The 19,074-nt window shown below is 38.7% G+C and overlaps 3 protein-coding genes and 1 long non-coding RNA gene across 5 annotated transcripts; all 4 read right to left on the reverse strand.

The window, feature by feature from the left end:
• Nucleotides 1-5,411: 5,411 nt before the first annotated feature.
• Nucleotides 5,412-5,899, reverse strand: LOC147519722 (uncharacterized). The gene is made up of 2 exons (XR_015214275.1): nucleotides 5,820-5,899; nucleotides 5,412-5,695 (listed from the first exon to the last, which is right to left on the reverse strand). It is a non-coding gene; the product is annotated as an uncharacterized LOC147519722 (long non-coding RNA).
• A 3,005-nt stretch (nucleotides 5,900-8,904) lies between these two features.
• On the reverse strand, nucleotides 8,905-10,231 carry LOC147519723 (uncharacterized). Its single transcript, XM_086594178.1, has 2 exons — nucleotides 9,677-10,231; nucleotides 8,905-9,582 (listed from the first exon to the last, which is right to left on the reverse strand). The coding sequence occupies exons 1-2, from the start codon at nucleotides 10,229-10,231 to the stop codon at nucleotides 8,905-8,907; spliced, it is 1,233 nt and encodes a 410-aa protein (XP_086450304.1).
• Nucleotides 10,232-10,588: 357 nt separating this feature from the next.
• On the reverse strand, nucleotides 10,589-14,732 carry LOC147519724 (uncharacterized). Its single transcript, XM_086594179.1, has 5 exons — nucleotides 14,703-14,732; nucleotides 14,350-14,406; nucleotides 14,046-14,232; nucleotides 11,469-12,473; nucleotides 10,589-11,268 (listed from the first exon to the last, which is right to left on the reverse strand). Exons 1-5 carry the CDS (start codon nucleotides 14,730-14,732, stop codon nucleotides 10,589-10,591), a joined length of 1,959 nt encoding a protein of 652 aa, XP_086450305.1.
• A 458-nt stretch (nucleotides 14,733-15,190) lies between these two features.
• LOC147519725 (protein VACUOLELESS1-like) lies at nucleotides 15,191-17,356 on the reverse strand. Of its 2 annotated transcripts, none has more exons than XR_015214276.1 (4): nucleotides 17,124-17,356; nucleotides 16,058-16,146; nucleotides 15,887-15,944; nucleotides 15,191-15,766 (listed from the first exon to the last, which is right to left on the reverse strand). XR_015214276.1 is itself a non-coding variant. In XM_086594879.1 (4 exons), the coding sequence occupies exons 1-4, from the start codon at nucleotides 16,286-16,288 to the stop codon at nucleotides 15,512-15,514; spliced, it is 432 nt and encodes a 143-aa protein (XP_086451005.1). In that variant the 5' UTR covers nucleotides 16,289-16,323; the 3' UTR covers nucleotides 15,191-15,511. The 2 variants fall into 2 exon arrangements, 1 of the variants encoding a protein (XP_086451005.1); XM_086594879.1 differs by lacking the exon at nucleotides 17,124-17,356 and adding an exon at nucleotides 16,259-16,323.
• Nucleotides 17,357-19,074: the final 1,718 nt, after the last annotated feature.

The following is a 19,074-nucleotide window of genomic DNA, read 5'->3' on the forward strand; positions in this document are numbered from 1 at the left end:
ACAGTTTCAATTTGTTTGTTGAAGGTAAGATAGTGGCAAGTGATGATCGAGTTTAACTCGTGATGTATTACAAATTAATCTATGTCGTCTATGGAATTTGAGTCCTGTTCTATATCATCATTTTTTTGCGATTGGTTTCTCCCCAACCGTGACCTTTATTTTCTTGTGCGACTTGTAGATGTTGTCGAAAATATAATTCACTGCTTTTAGATTTGTAATAATTGAAGTGCTATGGGCCTTATAAATGGTGAATCTGTCTTCAGAGGATGTTGATGATGGCATGCTTGTATTTGGAGCTATGATTGGCAGATTATCCATTCCTGAAAAAGGAAAATAGTGATTCAATCAATATATTAGGGAGGAATGACGTAGGAATAATTCCACCGGACAAAAGTATAGATTAGAGCAGTTGCAGTAATGATAGGTTATTATGATTAATTGGGTTAATAATAGAGAGAAAAAAAAAATACTATTTAGAAAGAAAGAATTTAAAATACATACAAACATACCACAATGAAGAGGGGAAGGAAAAGGGTAACTTTTTAACAAATTTTGTTGTTCATCTGGTTGAAAATGATTTATATAGAGTTAGAGCTTAACGTGGAACCTAAAAGTGAAACCCAGTGATAAATAAGTTATAATTGACTTAATTACTAAATTGAGTTTGTTTGCAACCATTAAAAGCGCCGTTAGGCGTGTGTTTTTTTGCCTAATTTTCTAGTATTTTCAGTGTCGGAATGGTTGTGCTCTCAAACGACTGATTCCAATTGAACCTATTTTGGTTGTCGAAGCTGCTGAAGGCTCTATCGTAGATAATTTTGAGGTTGTTGCTATATAGAGTCTGCTGAGTGTGGGCACACTCAATATTGCAATATGTGGGTGGTTATGGAAGTGGAGTTCTTGGCTGGGGAATTGTAGGCTTCAGTGAATGCCTTGACATGATGTCGGGCATGATTATAAAGACCTTGTATTGCAGCATGCTCAAAGTTGCTCCTATTTCGGGCATTACATATTCCCAAACAACAATTCAAGGTTTTAACTCTTTCTTCGCTGATACATCAGCTCAAACTCACAAGCAATATTCATGCCCAACTCAGCTTTCACATACCCACTACCATTCGACCTATTCGGCATCGGATTTTATGAAGACATACTTTACAGAACCAATCAGAATTAGAGTTGAGGCTCAGGTGGTTCAGGAAATTGTGAAGACAGTACCAAGCGTGAATTTTTTAAGTGATTGACATCATTGAAGTCCTCAAAGTCAATGAAATTTATGCTATCTAAAGTCAAAGTAGTTGGTCCAATTCCCATGCAAGTAAAATTGGATGATGGAAGTTTATACCTGTCAATATGCACAGACATAAATAATAGGGATGAATAAATGATAGGAATTTTATACCTTCAGAGCATGTGAAAATCCTGATTGATAGATTGAATTGCGGACAATAGACTGAATTATGAAAGCAATCTCACACGATCACATGAGCTTAACTTCCATACTTTGAACCAAATAACATAGTTTCTTCATACCTGAATGATGAGAAGATTTCTTTAAGCTTGTAAAGTACATAAAAAAAACTTACAAGGCATTTTGTTAGGCTGCATGCATGCATCCATCCCATAACCAAATAGGGGTGAGTGCATAAATTAATATTATTAGGTGTATTAACCATCCATACTTTTTGTAGTTTTTGTTACCTTATTATATAGTTGCAAATGTTTTTTTTTTTCAGTTTGTTTAGTATACGCATCGTGATTAGTTATAGGCTCGACTTTGTATATATATATATATGTTAACAATGCATCGCCTGGTTTGAATATGGTCGATATTCAGTAGATGCACAAAGTCGATTTTATATAATATAAACTAACGCATATATTATTTGTAGTTTGATCGTTTTTTTGAAATGTGGGCAACATGGGAAGTGTAATTAGCCCAAAAAAAACACTTAATTGGGGATGCAATTTGGGGTAACTTTATTTACTAAATATTTTGCCAAGGCATTGAAAGCATTTAGGAGTATATAAATAATGTATAAATTTGACTATAAAGGGAAATAATGGTAATAAGAAAACTCGACAGTTTCAATTTGTTTGTTGAAGGTAAGATAGTGGCAAGTGATGATTGAGTTTAACTCGTGATGTGTTACAAATTAATTGATGTCGTCCATGGAATTTGAGTCATGTTCTATATCGTCATTTTTTTTCATTGACTTCTCCCCAACCGAGATCTTTATTTTCATGTGCGACTTGTAGATGTAGTCGAAAACATATTTCACTGCTTTTAGATTTGTAATAATTGAGGTGTTATGGGCCTTATAAATGGTGAATTTGTCTTCAGAGGATGTTGATGATGGCTTGCATGTATTTGGAGGTATGATTGGCAGATTATCCATTCCTGAAAAAGAAAAATATTAATTCAATCAAAATATTTGAGAGGAATGAGGTAGGAATAATTCCATCGGAAAAAAGTATAAATTAGTAGCAGTTGTATTAATGAAAGGTTATTATGATTAATCGGGTTAATAATAGAGGGAAAAAATAAAAATAAAAAATAAAACTATTTAGAAAGAAATATTTTAAAATACATACAAACATACCACAATGAAGAGGGGAAAGAAAAGGGAAACTTTTTAACAAATTTTGTTGTTCATCTGGTTGGAAATGATTTATATAGAGTTAGAGCTGATTTATATAGAGTTAGAGCTTAACGTGGAACCGAAAAGTGAAACCCAATGTTAATTAAGTTTTAATTGACTTAATTACTAATGTGTTTTAGTTATGGGTATTAATGTGGTTTGAAGTCACACGTTTTTTTGGGCGTAAAGCCCTCATTTTGTTCATAGCATAATTGAAGCATTAAATAACATGTCATTCAGTTTGCTGTATGTTGCAGTTCAGAAGCGTGATCTGTTTGAACACGTGGCAGTGCCGTTCCGCAGTGTGTGTTTTTTTGCCGAATTTTCTTATTTTTTCAATGTTGAAACGGTTATGCTCTAAAACGACTGATTCCAGCTGTACCCATTTTGGTTATCGAAGCTGCTGAAGGCTCTGTTCGCAGATAATTTTGGGGTGGATGCTATATAGAGGCTGCTGAGTGTGGGCATACTCAATATTGTTATATGTGGGTTCTTATGGAAATGGAGTTCTTGGTGCAGGAATTGTAGGCCCAAATTGCGCCTTGACATGATGTCGGGCATGATTATAAGCACCGTGTATTACTGCATGCTCAAATTTGGGCCTATTTCTAGTACTACATATTCTCAAACAACAATTCAAGGTTCCCTAGTTAATGTGATGTAGAGATAACTAACCAAATTAGTTTTTTTGATCAAGTTAGGTTGCGTGTAAATCTAAGTGCATGGCTAACCCTCACATAGTAGTTCAACAGTGAAAATCTTTGACTCATATTCTAAATGGGTAGAACTAAGGTGAAAGAAGTGATACTCATCCAGCACATGGTGGAGCCGATTCCTACTTTAACCAAGCGAATTCATCTTATTGATAATATTCTTAAAAACAATACAATAATATTTGCAAGACATAAGCAGAGATATGTAAGCATGTCATGAACACAAACAGACTTTTTGAAAGGCGAGCCTCCTTAGATATTGCAAGAGTATTAGAGTCAGGCACAATGAGATAGCAACTGAGTGCGTTTCAAATGGGTAGCACTAAAGTATGCTTCGAAAGGAGCACACAAAAAAAACTAAACTACAACAAACATAGCACCTGAACAATATATATGGGCATTTTAAGTAACGACTGGGATGCGCCCTTGTGTTGGCGGGGAAAGTAACTGTCCAAAGACAGTTTGATATTCCACACCATACGAACACTTCCAGACCAAATGCTACTACAGGCCGTTAGAAATTGCTCAAAGTTTCACCCTTTGATACAAATTAATCGGTATAAATACTGAATAACATGTCTAAGATGAACCAACACACACATAAAAATCAGTTCTTTTACACAAAACTCTCATCTTCCAAACATTTATTCCCTGTTACATAACATAACATCTCAAACGTCAACCTGGGTTTAAGCATGATGAACATAGTTACACAACGATGGTTGGCATCCTAGGACGTGCGGACAGTTCAATGCCATAAACAGGTTACTTGATGAAATGTTGAGGATGGTTCCGTCCCTAACGTGGTAACTTATAATTGGCTTATTCACAGCTATGGTCGTGCAAATTACCTGGATGAAAATGCTTGAAGAGCAATCATGATGTTATATGGACTGCAGAAAGGCATGCACAGGATGGGTGGTAACTGCCATAAGCTAACTGCACTGACCCATATCATTGAAGTACTCGTATCCGGTATCAAAGAAACTAAGGAGTAGAGTATAAGTCTGAAGAGAAGGGTTAAGACCAAGTCTAGGGAGAGCAAGAGAGCAGTTTAGGGTTTAGGGTTTAGGGAGGATAGGGAGAGCAAAAGAGGGCTTGTTGATCTTTGTTATTGATTTCCTTAACAAATCAGTCTCAAGGAGGAAGCCCGCCAAGTATGGGAGGTTGCTTGCCACGAGAAGAATGTCTACCCGTCATGCAGTGAGGGAGAAGAGCTCTTGCTACTTGGCTTAAAAATCTTCATGTCATGTCCGATGGGACAAAGAATAACAGCTTTATCAAGGACACTTGCTTGGTTTTATTTGCCCGGATGCTTATATCCGGGGATTGGACCTATGCGTATTGATATAGTGACTGGATGGGGCAGACGCAGTAGGGTGACTGGATCATCACTGCTGTGCATTTTCAAAATATTACAAAACAAGCCAAATGTACTCAGATACACAAAAGGAGAACCAAATTAAAGTAGAAAGAAAAAAAGGAATAAGAAATTCTCAAACTGTAAAAGAAAACTCGGTATATATTTAAAAAGACAGAATTTCACTAACCTTATCGACTGCATGAATTTACATAACCTACAGTTGGGCCTATTTCGGGTATCACATATTCCCAAACAACAATTCAAAGCTTCGCAAGGCAGGCAACAACTTTCACCATACCCGGGCAAAGGAAGGCTGGTGAATAGTGCTCTGAGGAGATCTAATTCGAACAACTCGATAATGCAGACCGTGGGGGTGTCAACCCTTTTAGCATAAGTAGGTTCTCACGTTAGGTACAGCTGAATACATAATTTAACGCGTAACAGATTTTTTGGAGTAAGAGAAACAGGAGAATTGAGTGTTAATGCTTGTAGAATATATACTAAAAGACAGATGGACTAACCATAATGGCTTGGGCGAAAGAAGCGAAACGTGTTGAAAGGCATTACCTTTGCTTTAGCGGTTAAACCATATTGCAGGGGGGGCTTAACTCTGGGAGGAGAAATTAGCTCATGGTATGCAAGCGAAACAATATATGGTGAAAAAGACGGGGGGAGGGGGGGGAGGGGGGATAATAGCACCAAGAAGAATTAATTATAAAAAATCAAACCCAAGCATACATCAAATTAAATAAGAGATTGCGTCTTAAAAACACAGCACAAATTAAGAACACATCCTGGCTTAAAGTAGAAGAAACCTTGTGACAATACATAGTGTCTAACAATGTCACGCAGAGGCAAACTAAAAACGCAGCAGATCTGAAAGGTGGACTGCTGAAGGAAGATAAGTTTGTGAGCACAAAATCTCATAGAAGGAAGAAAATGGTCACATGATTCGATGGATGCCTTGCACACATGTCCTGCATTGGGGAGAAGAAAATAATTAGGTGTAGCGATTGGTTTTTATGTTCTTTACAAACAAACCAATAGAGTAGTGCAAGTGAGTATAAGTGAAATGGAGAAAATGGTTGAATAAGTGTTTACCCACTACATTATCTTTTTTTTTTTTGCTAGGGGGAGTTCAGATTCCATAGCCTGGCTTGACACCTCAACTCCAATAAGCCCGTCATCTAAATCAGTGCTTCGGTTTGTTTTATCCTGCATTGAACCAGATTTAGTTGAATGAAGGTGAATTAATATGAAATTTAGTAAAGGGAACAGAGGATGCGGCCTAAAACTTTATAGCGGTCAGATCCATTGCGGATTTTATCAAGAGCTTGATAGTTCTGCGTTGACATCTGACTGGTAGCTGCAAAGTTTAATGAAAGGGGCAAAATTAACAGTAGACAGTCCCTGGTAAATAAATAATTTTTAGAAATGGAGGAGAGAAAGGGATTACCTGATGACTGATTCTGTATAATAGAAAGTTTCTTGGTGTGAAGAAGTCGAACATATGTTGACGAAGGAAAAACCGCCTGAATTTATAGAGGTTAGAAAGATACATGAAGAGAGGGAAGGAGAATAGGCCCATCTGTTACATGGCAGCTAAACGTGGAATATGAAGATAACCGTTGAAGAAGACGAAGAGCTAAAGGTCTGATTGAATTTTGGGTGAGGTAGGATAGGAAGAAAGGCGTACGGTTTGCTGGTCTTTATGCGCTTGCAATTTATAGTTTGTTCACATATTAATACCATTCAACTTTAATAGAAATAAAGAGGTTCCCACTCCCACACCAACTCCCACTCCTGAATATTGCTTTGCCCGCTTGTCAAAGTCAGGGGCTTCCCTATAACATGGGTTACTAAATATAAGGAGAAAGAACTCAAGCACTAAGGGGATGCAGCAGTGCTGCTTCACATGCTCGAAAGGTCGCCCAACTTCGCTGGATGGTTGCTCTACAGTTATGCATATATACCTGGAATAATTTTTTTGAAAAAACCTGCATTAAGGTCTCTCACAGAAAGCTGCTGCAATACCATATTTTGCTTTCGAATCCGCTTAAGGTTCCATGAAAGATAATCTTGGGGCAGCAGCCATATATAGTCTGCTGAGGGTGAGCACACACAATGGCACTATTGAGTGTTGTTATGGAAGGGGGCGTCTTGGCTTGGGAAGCATAGGCTCCAAAGGATCTCCTCGACATGATGTCGGTATGATTGCAAACACTTTAAAGTGTAGCATTCACAAAGTTGGGCCTATTTATGGTATTCCATATTCCCAAACTACAATTCAAGGTTCCCTGGTTAATGTGATGTAAAGCTAAGTAACCTATTTAGTTTCCTTAGTCAAGTTAGGATGCATGTAAATCTCAGCGTCAGTCTTACCTTCAGACAGTAGTGCACACTGAAAGCCCTTGCCACCCATTCTAAACGGGTGCAACTAAGGTCTACGAAGAGGGACTCAGCGAGGACATGGTGCAGTTGATGCCTGCTCTAACCAAGCGAACTCATTTAATTTATAATCCTTAGTAAAAACAATACTATAATATTTGCAGCACATTAGCAGACATATATTAGTATGCCATGAACACAAACATGTTTTTTAAAAGGTGAGATATCCGTCCACATTGCAAGAGTATTACCATTAGGCACCATAAGTTAGCAACTAAGCTTGTTTAGAATGTCGGGTACTCAAGTAAGCTTCGGAAGGAGCAAACAACAGAGACTAAATAACAGCAGACCTAGAATGGAAACAATATTTTTTGCATTTAAAATAACAACCTGGCTGCGCTCTTGTGGTGGTGGGGGAAAGAAATGGTCGAAAGACACAGTTTGTTTAATTCACACCATAAGAACACTTCTGGTACTTGACTCCATACCAAATTCTGCTTCAGGCCTTTAGAAATCTCCGGCTTTGTGGTATTCTATAGTGAAGCTTTAATCATCTCAGAGGAAAGTGTTGGACACACAATGAATAATATCCAATGAGATTAAATCAAAGCCGAAATGCGAGGAATAAGACCCTACATCAAGCCGGCAAAGAAATTAAATAAGACCCTACACCAAGCCGACAAATGACAAATGGTTTGCATCTGAAACGAAACAACATTTTTTTTTGTAGGATAATATCAAGTAATTGCAAATGCCAAGCGAAACAAACAGGTGCGAATGGAAATATATCATACGTATAGTAGGAATCGGGAAACAGATAAATTTAGCAAAATGAGCAAGGGTTCTCGGTTAAATGCAGTTTTTGAACGGAGACACCATGACCAAAAGCAATTAGAATGTTTTTGCCAAAGTGGTTTTTTTGGTCCAGCAAGTACCGTTGTCAGTGGTTAAAGTTGTTCTAAAAGTTTATTAAATGTGAATAATATTAGGTGATCCTAGCATGTTAAGGCCACACGCAAATTTCAAAACCTATCGACAGAACCATTTCGGAAAACTACCATGTATTGACCACATGCCAACCAACAAAATTTGAGAGTAGGCCTCAATTATGCAGTTTATTCCGTCTGCTAAAAAAAACAGGTAAACACCAGAAATCGATGGATCAAACAGGTTATCTCCACATACAGTTGGCGGGATTGACAACCGTGAATATGGGTTAATGCACTGCATTTTTAAGAGTAAGGGTGGAATAATATTAAGTTTTTGTTAGGCATGTGATATTACCTGAAGTCCATGTAGAATAAGAATGCCTACTTCTCATGCACGGAAAGCTAATGCTTACAAAGAAGTTATCTTTCTGTAAACATTTAGCCTGCAAGTAACTCAGTTATGAAATGCATAAGTTAGGTAAGGATAGATGGAAAAAAAACCTGAACAGAGAAAGGCTCAAATCAGGAATGAGCTGAGCCACACCTATAAAAGGCTACGATAGTGAAACGGTTGACTTACAACAGCATGTATAGTGTCAAGTGCATAATTACAAAGAAAACCAACTATTTCCCAAGAAAGCACGACGGCTACAATAGTTCAGGAGTTATTAGGACGACATACCTATAGTTATAGCAAAACTTCTGGGTAGACAATATTTGTAGTATAACCAGAAGCATCTTGTGGAAGGAGGACACTAATTCTTTTTGATGATGTGCATCTCGAGAGTCTGACGATAATTGTCCATGACTGAATACCGGGGTCCGTAAATCTATCCCAACATACTTGACCGGACTGCCCTTGGGATTTATTAATCGCCATCCCAGTGATCACGAAGTCGATAGGGAAATTGCCTCCTAGTCATGGGAACAGCCATCTCTGTAGTCGAAGGCGTCAAAGATATTCTAGGGAGAAGTACTTGCTGGCCTGTTTTGTCTCCAGTTATAATCATAGCTTGAATCACTCTGGTAGCACATTGAAGAACTATTAGCCGCATTCCATTGCAGAGCCCATCTCTTGGTTTAATATTCCTTAGCAACATGACTGGACTTCCACGTTTCAACTTTAGTTTGAAAGGAGGTAAACTGGATGGATCAAGGGAGTTTAAGAACTCACTTGGGTACTCACCAACGCCTGTATTAGAGCTGCCATTTTTTTTTTTTGCTTTTGAATGAGACCCATTGAGATTTGCAGGTGAATTATGAGTTGCTTCCCTGTCTTGTGACCGAGGGTCCCTATCTCCTTCAATAGCTTTATCCGCAGCCAGATATTCAATAACATCTCCAGGGAATAAATTTAAGGCTTGTTCATTAATCTCCTTGACATCGTCATTACGTGCAGCTAGAATAGTGCGCTCTCTTAAAAACTCAGCTGAAGCGGTGCCCTCCACATTTAATTTTGGGTAAACAGAGTCAATGAGGTCTTCAAGGTTCGAACAGTTTTGAACACCTGATGGTAACTCGATTGTCTCGGTTGGATTTGTGCCAATCTAAATAATCAACCAAAGGAGAAAATTTAGTCATTATGTGTAGAATTTGTGAGAAAACTGTTCAAAGTAAAATATTTCAAAATAATTTTATAACCTCTGTAAGAAAGTTTGCAAAATTGATGTTGTCTGGTTCTGACATGTCGAGACGCATGTTATGAACCAAATGCAAAACCTGGACATGTCTCCATAGTAAAGACCTCCGTAGTGATGCAGCAACAAAATCTTCACGGACACCTTTTGGTATAACAGGAAGAGTCTGTCGAAAATCGCCTCCAAGAATGACAGTGATGCCGCCGAATGTTTTTTTGTTACTACATATATCTTGAAGTGATCGATCAACAGCTTCAACACAGTGCCTATGTTGCATGGGGACTTCATCCCAAATAATAAGTTTGGTCTCTTTGAAAAGTCCGGCTTGCAAAGAGTCCTTAGAAAAACCACACATGGTGTCTTCAAACACATTTAGTGGCAAGCTAAAGGTTGAGTGAGCAGTTCTACCACCAGCCAATAATAAAGATGCAATGCCAGATGAAGCAACCATAATAACGATATTTCCAACACTATGACATGAGGCTGCAATGGTATTGTACAGAAAAGTTTTTCCAGTGCCTGCAGCCCCATTTAAGAAAAAAAACTCTACCTTTCGCATTGTGAACGGAATCTGTCACTGAGTCAAAAGCGGCGCGTTGCTCTCCATTAAGACGGCTAATATTAGTATCGCCTCTTTGTTGCGGTCCCTCATGTTGGAGTTGTTCTTTGATCCCAAATAAGCCTATTGGGGACAATATCTCCCCACTTTTCTTTCGGCAATGGCATGTCTGGGAAGTTGGAAAGGCTCCTCCCACCTTCTATAAGAAGTTGATCCAATAAAAATAAGCCGTAGTCGTTAACTTGTTCTTGAGATGGATTTTGTATAAGTAAAACTGATTTCATCTTAGGCGGAAGGTCATCACAAATATGGACGCCAAATCTGGCCCAAAGTAATTCTGGGCTGGTTGGAGAGCACTCAAGTAGGATAATCTTTGAAACGACGGCAGCTTGATAACCGGTGCTCATTTCGAGGCCTCCTCAAGACATTTCTTCCACTCGCATCATCTTCCAAGAGGCCTCGTCGCGACACACGCCCTTTGAACGTGTTATGCGGAACACCATTGACAAATCTCAATGAATCAAATGATGTGGGGCCCTTTACAACTGTTAACAACAACCGTAGATAGAATCGTTCTCCGGCATTAGGCTTCTCAAAATACATCCGACCAATAGCGGGAGAAGATGCTTGATTCCTGAGTGTCCATTGTTTGAATTTTTTGTTGAAGGCAAAGCGGTGAGGGATCTCTGGATAAGTATACCCTCGGGCTATTGGGTTGGCAGCACAACATTTAAAGAAGGCAGTGAGAGTTGACTCCTGACGCTCTCCTCGAGTAATAATTTCATCCATTGGTTCATTTGGGCTGTAAAGAACCCGATGCATGCCAGGCAAGTGGATTGCCAACCGAACAACATTGGGCACCTCCTCGTGCATCCTAAACTCTAACAGACGCCATACAGCTTCTGGTGGCCCGATATACCTTGCATCAATGTATTGTTGAATCTCATCATCGGCGCCTGCTAAGACGATAGTTGTTTTGTCGAAACCCTTGTAGATGTATTTATGGATATATTTGACTGAATGAACTGATGCACACACTTCAACATTAATGTGGCAGTCAAACTTTTCAGACAGATATGGGTTATATGGAGCTACATTTCGGTTGCCAATCTGTCTTTCTTTGCGCTTTAAACTCTCCCTGTTGCGGCGATATAAAGAGGGTAGCCTTCTTGATCCATCGTCGTTTTCTCAACAAATTCTCATGGGTAATGGAACCTGCACCGTCCATCTTGCATACAGGCAACGTTTGGTTTTTCAGCACCGCACGGACCATGAATCATACACTTCATAACGGTGCGGAGAGAGTAGGATCGCGTGACGAGGTCCGGAATCTCGGCAGATACAATTCGATCCACTTGTTGAGTAGTGCGGATCTTATCCTCATGTTGAAGGAATATAAGAGCATGCATGTGAGGCAAGCCCCGCTTTTGGAACTCTATGGTGTAGACGTGTGCAACGACCCGGCCAAACACACCTTTTTTTAATATTTCTTCCATGATTGCTTTTCGCTTAAGATCAAAAGCGCGTGCAACCAACACAGGTTTGTCAGTTGATTTCTGATGACTTTTCAGCTCATTCTGAATTTCCGGCCAGTTTGGATTTGCTGTGACAGTCATAAAGATGTCTGGATGTTTATTATACCGTGTGATGGCCATTGAATCTTGGTATATTTCATACATATGCCGTGGACTTCCTGTATGAGATGAGGGCAGAATAATACGCTGCCCAACTTGGCTTGGGCTTAGCCCCCGGGCTGCAATATCTGTCAACCCCTGATACAGTTCTGAACGAATTTCGGCTTGACGATTTCTAATCCAACGCAAGCGGTTCTGTTCAGTGGCTGCCCAAGCATCGACAATGAACTGTTGTCCTAGAGGACCACCATTCAAGATCGGGGAATACTCGGTTGGGCGATCGAAGAAACGGTAAGCATAGTATTGCGTCTGAGTCAAGCGCACATTGGCTGGACAGTTGCTGACGACGTTCCACTGGCAGAGATCAGGAGACCAACCGAGTTCTCCTCTAGGAAAGAAAAGAACATAATGAAGGGGTAAATATGCAGGGTTACACTCACTGATCCTCGCTAACCCACCCCCTCTGAAACGTAGAACAATATCTCGGATGTTATCGAAAGCACTACCATCCCCTGGCAAAAGCACAGCTATTTCGTCTGTTGATGGTAGGTTGTATCGACGTCGATCAGTTCCAGGATTGTAGTGAAGTCGTGCCGGAACATTGTTGTCTGCAAGATTTTGGGAATCTAAAATCTCAAAAGCATTCTTATAGAGCTTACAAAAGCCATTGAGCTCTGTGAGAGCAGATTGGATGATTTTCAAGACTTCCTCTGACAGTTTAGGATTTACGGCGGATCGCGGTGATCCAAAGCCTCATTGCCGTCATAAAAGTAAAGTTGTGAATAGACGGGATCCCTGCCTGGATCCGGCAGCAATGCTCCAACTCTATGATAAAGCTCTCCGTGTATAACAAATGATTTTGGCCCCGCCCGCCCGACGCTAAAATAAATGCGGAATGATACCAAGGCTTGTAAAAGCATTACATGCATTGTATTGCGAATGTGTTCCGCGGAATGAGTTTGCGTGTCCACCGATCCTTCATAGAGTGAGTGGAGAGAAGGTGGCAATGGAGAAAGAAGAGGCAACTGAATTTTGCCCCAGAAACAACACATTCCAAACCTCGGCCTCTTCTTAGATGAGTGTGCCAATTTCTCAACTAGCCAGTGAAGAGCGGAACAGTGTGAACAACGCACATCCATCCGACCAAGGAAATGACGTTCTACCGCAGATTAGTCGTTTGTCCAATTGGAACATCCGCCTCCATGTCTTCACATGATATTATTGATTCATTTAAGATACTTATTCCTTCTTCTTCATAGGTTGGTTCGTTGGACGTCCATCGCTTCCGGACATCTTTCAGACTGGACTACAGCAACATGCGAAGCAATACATTATATATATGCATTGGGTGAAATGGCATTTCGTTGACGGATCAAACACTTTTATAGAGGGACAAACCTGTAGATTCGTAAAGGTGTGGTTATCGACTATGACCTAGTTGAGGATAACAACTGCCAAGTTCCACAACATTTTCTTTGCATAGAACATTGTTTTCTCGAGTGGAGTCCCGAGAGGATGACCCAACCAAATATGTTACTTGTGGTATACTGATGGGGTTGGCGCCAAATCGGGAACAATGCTCTTTCCTTTGTCTTTTAGAACACAGGGTTGTTGCAATGGTGAGTGAGAGTTGTCTGCTGCTTCGATGGTACACGACCCATGTTAGGTAAAGTAGAGGCAGAGAGACTCTCCATTTTTCCACGGGCTCTACGTGCACGCCTGCGCAATGCCTTCCGAGTAGGTAGCACAGCTGAAGTGGAACGATTGTTCAAATCAGATGAAGACCGGCCACTATGAGCCTTGGGAGAAGATATGACCGATGATAGATGTCCCATGTTAGTTAAAGTAGAGGCAGAGAGCCTCTCCATTTTCTCCCGGGCTCTACGTGCACGCGCCAATGCCAATGCCATCCGAGTAGGTAGCACAGATGGAGGGGAATGATTGTTCAAATCGGATGAAGATTGGCTACTCTGAGCCTTGGGCGAAGACATGGCTCTAGCCGTGTCCCTTCGAGCACGGCATGAGACACTACCGCGAGATGGTTCGAGAGTAACAAGTACTTATAGGGAGCTGACGATGAGGTCATACCTGAGTTGTTGGATGGTGGTTGATTGGAGCCCCGAAATCTATCATCAATAATTTGACATGATTAATTGCAAGTACTTGATATGGTGACATACATGTGCAGATTTCAAAAAACACATTGCAATCAAGGCCACTTCTCTGCCCGTCATCGTCTGTAGACCCACTTTTTTCGTTAACTTGTAAGACTAAAGGAAAAATACTATACAAACCTCGGCCAATAACAGCTTGAGGTCGGGTTTGCAAATCAAAGCTTCCTTGAGCCAATATCGAACGTATGGATGACTGTAGTTTAGCCAAAAATCAAACATTCTTTAAAGAAAAATAAGAAGGCTAAAAAGAAATTAAGCCGTGATAACATTGTAATACAGGAACATTACCGACAAAATAAATAACATGTACCTTAGTATTGGTTCGATTTTTCTTACGCACCCTTGGCCCAAGAATATCTACATTCGGCTGCAAAATGAGAAAAGTAGTCAAAACATACTCACAGATAGCTTAGACAATGTAAAATGAGTTTGCATGAGAGACAACAGAGAAAATGTTTGTTGTAATGTTCGAATACACTATGGAAAAGATTTTGCAGACATACATGAGGTTCAAAGAACACTTATATGTCGAATTTGTCGTCGTTTTACTTTGTTGCAGAGGCCCCACATCCATCTGCAGGAATGAAAAGTCTCTGCGGTGAGATGCATAAAGGAAATTGTGCTTGATCACAATGGTTCTTTTTTGGAAAAAAAAATGCATACCTGAGTTACTACATCCTTTTGCGTTTCCATGTTTGTTTGCCAGAGCAAAAGAGTGTACGCTACTCAATGCTATGGTTTCACTTGATCTCAAAGAGCTCAAAAAAAAAGGGGGGGATTCGTTGTTCTTGAAAGCTGAGAGAGAGAGAGCAAAAGGAGCTTAATTGCGTGGGAAGACAGAAAGAGAGAGAGAGAGAGTGTTAGGCGGGCAATTTATTTCTCAAATTAATTCCCCCCCGTTAATTAATTTTTTTTTATTTTACACATGTATTCGGTTTTGACCGTAGATTTATACCCCTTGATTTTGATCGCACCCATTCGATCTTTGATTTTAATATTCCTCTTAACCCTCCCTTGTTATATTAGATTGCCAGTCGTACTGTTCATTATTATTGCCAGTCGTACTGTCGTGAACTTGTTTCAAAATAGTTAATGGATTCTTATGAAATGCTTTAGCTTTGCTCTGTGATTCTGTGTTCACACACTTGAACTATATTGCAATTAGAATTGAATATACAAATATATTTTATTGCTAGTTAAATTTTGTTCCAGACAAATTTCATATTACAATATTCTATGAAATTTGAGTGATTCTTTGGACATGTCCAACCTCTGTTTTAGGGAGTTCGACTTTGAGAAGATGATGCGTTTGTGGGAGGTGCTATGGACACACTACCAAGCTGAGCATTTCCACTTGTATGTATGTGTTGCTATCTTGAAGAAGCACGGAAAGAAGATCATGGGTGAAGAGATGGACTTCGATACACTCTTGAAATTCATTAATGAGCTGAGCGGTCAAATTGATCTAGATGCTACACTGAGAGATGCAGAGGCTTTGTGTATATGCGCTGGAGAAAATGGTGAAGCTTGCATTCCACCCGGAACCCCAACATCCTTGCCTCCATACTTGTGTTTGAAAGTATCCTTACTCCATCACACTCTGGAATTAATATAACGGGTTCATCATAAAAATAATTAACGGGATCTCCATAAGGACCAGCCATGAAAAGATTGTAGCACGTTGTGCAATCCACACCAAGCGTTTTGTGTTTTGGAGGTAAGGCCGACTGCATAGGAATAGCAAATCTGATCAAGATCAAACAACTGGAGGTAACTTTTAAAAGCAAGAAGGTTGTGAGTTCTTTTTTCACACAAACAAATAAAGGTTTGAAACTGCACTACATTACCTCAAAATGATAGGATGAACAAATATTAACAGCATGAACAGGTAAAATGGTCCAATCACTATAAGGAATAAAGCCAGTTATCACAAAAAATGAATCCAAAAGTAAATTTGATTACTTTGAAGAGCAATCAAACATGCACCTAAAGGAAAGTAAACAGCTTAAGAGACTTACCTCGAGATAATAAGCATCTTTGTTTTTCTTCTGCTTGACAGAATTACGAATATCCTTGGTGATTGAATCCACTTCATCCGCAGAGTAAGCTAAGAATGCAAACAATGTGATTAGGCAAAAATAAAAAACAATGGAAGTTTGATAATTCAATAAATAAGAAGAAGAAGACAAATTTACAGGTTAGAGTTTAAGTAGCCATACTCTAAGATATTCTAAGATGACGAAAATCATATATTTTCCAAGACCTAATAGTGAATAACATATCGGCCCTCGATTGGAACAATTGACAAAAAGAACTTTAGACCAATAGCATTAGTAAACAACCTGGCTGATCCCACTCCCAATGTAGCAACCTCGTAAGACCATCTCAATCCGGAAAGTGATGGTTCGAGAAAGGATGTTCTCGCCCAAATAGGCACTCTGCCCGATCACGATATCAGCAGGTTCAATTCCAGGACTTGGATGTGCTCACTTCGTCGTCTTTGCGATTCTTAAATCAGTGTAGATCTTTGTGCATCTCACTTCGAAAGATAGGTGGTGCAGCAAGGGGCAATCGATATGATATATCACGCAAAGATCGGTTTAAGGTGGTGAATGAACAAAGAGATGGAGGTGTCATATCTATTGTAAAGTGATCCAATCCGATTCTTGAATCTTATTCCTTCAAGTAGTAAGACGAAGAAGGAAAGGCTTTCTACTCCTAGGACAATGCCAAATGAATAGACCCAAGAAGAGAAAGTTCACTCATTTGATCGGTGGTAATTGGTTCCGCTTGAACGATTCGATTGGAGGGGCAAGACTTTCATTTAAGCAACGTCAATAAATGCTCCAGAAAGCTTTGCGGATCTATCGAAGGGAGAAAAGCCTCATCTCGTGACCTCTTTTAAACCTTTTCTTTTCCGCCGATAATTCTCAAATCTTTAAAATGTAAATATGGAATAATAATAATAATTTGCTAAATAATATGATTGAATTTGCAAGCACACACAAACGAACAATAAAAATAAAAAATAAATAGAATAAGATGATTAAGCAAGATGATTTCGAAGAGATATGGAGAAGGTACCTGGTTTGGTGCACGAAAATGAAGAGTTGAGAATCGAAAACACCCACAGATAAGAGGTTGAGGAAGAAATAATGAAGGAAAACCAAAATGTTTTCGCTGTTTTGAAAAACCTTTGGGTTTCTTTTCTTAAGTGAGAACCAAGGGACGAAGGGTTTTCACCGTTAAGCTCTCTTATTAATTCTCAATCCAACGTGGAGGCATGGCGACCCTCGATTTATCCTCCCTCAAACTGAATCCCAGCCGTAGGTCATAAAACTTCCCTCCCTTATTATATTAGATATTAGATACTTTCTAAGTGTAAAACTGTAAATATCCTCAATATATCGCGATATTATAGGGATAAGTTGATAATTTCTAAATATTGTGATATCTCATCTCCCTTTATCCTTGAGAAATTGAGAATTGCTTTCTCATACCAATTTCTCTATTATTTTAACACCATAGCATTTTCTTTTTTTGATACCAAAACCCAAGTCATCAATCCATAACCAACTTCTCCCCTACATTCAAAATTGTTTATATTCTCTTCATCAGCAAGTTATTGGCATTGAGATCTAAAGGGTAAAACAAATTGAAGATGATAAATTGGAGTTGTGTATGGTTGAATAAAGCTCAAAGATAGGGTTGTTGATGAAGATGGAAAATGAATCAATTATTTTTTTTCTTTTAAATTTCTTATCAATCAATTGACCTAAATTTTCTCATAATTTCTTATATCTTCCAAAGTTTCTTAATCAAATAATATCTTTTTATACCTCTTTTAGAAAACATCCATACAAACACAAAGATGTATAATTGATTTATCAATCACTTAAAATAATTCTTTCTTAATAATTTCCTTTTCTTCTTGTTAGTTTTTTATATTTCTTCTTTTTAAATTCCTTTCATGTATCAATCATGATAAGCATCTAAAACTGTGGTTCAAAACCCCTTAAGAATACTTCATTTAGGCCAATTATGTTTATAATAATTTAAATGAATCACAATTTACTCTTTTTTGTATGTTTCATGGTTTGGAATCGAGTATGTGTGAAAATAAGTCAAATTTGCATGGAAATTGAGCTAAGTTGATAGTTAGGAGAATTCCATGGAATTAAGCCAAGATTCAAGAGGAAAAAACCTTCAAAAAGCCAAAGTCAAAGAAGTCAAGCAAAAGTCAACCCGCATAGCAAAAATGCTTAATAGTTAACATAAATTCAAATAGGTATAACGATTGACTCAAACCTTGGATTAAGGCCCATTATATGTCAAAATGACCAGCTCGAGAAAATATTTCCAGTGATATGAAGCCCGTTTGCACAAGACCAATATGAATAGACAATAATGGTACTACAGTCACACACGTGTTTTTTTAACACATTTTGGGTTTGTATGTAATGTAATGGATTCTAGTGATATTTTTGGCCCATTACTAACCCACACATGTAAACCCTACTTGAAGGGGATGGTTATATGAACTCCACCTTATAGCGACTCCAAAGTTACTCCACTCATAAAAATGAACTTACAAAATGAACTGAGGACTAATTTTTTGTGGATGTGTATATCTCATGATGGAGAACACCCCCACAAAAAATCAGCTCAATTGAATATGTTTAACCTTGTCAAAAATTGTATCGAAATTAAAAAAATCTGGACCGTTGGATAATTTCATAACTTTCTAAATGATTTTTGATGAGGTTGTACATCTTCAAATGAGCTGATTTTTTGTGAGGATGATCTCTATTGTGTGGAAAACATCTCCACCAAAAATCAGCTTCTAGTTCATTGAGTTAAGTGGTGGAGTTCATTTGGAGTTTGTTTTAGTGGAGTTCATATAACCATCCCCCTACTTGAAACATATAAAAGTAGGATAGCCTCCAAACCCTATCATATATTCATATCTTATTTTCATTAGTTCATTTACTAGCATATCTTTTTAGCCTCCATTAATACAAATTTCTTTAGCTTT

This window comes from Coptis chinensis, chromosome 2, assembly GCF_015680905.1.
Source record: "Coptis chinensis isolate HL-2020 chromosome 2, ASM1568090v1, whole genome shotgun sequence".
Classification (NCBI taxonomy): Eukaryota; Viridiplantae; Streptophyta; class Magnoliopsida; order Ranunculales; family Ranunculaceae; genus Coptis; species Coptis chinensis.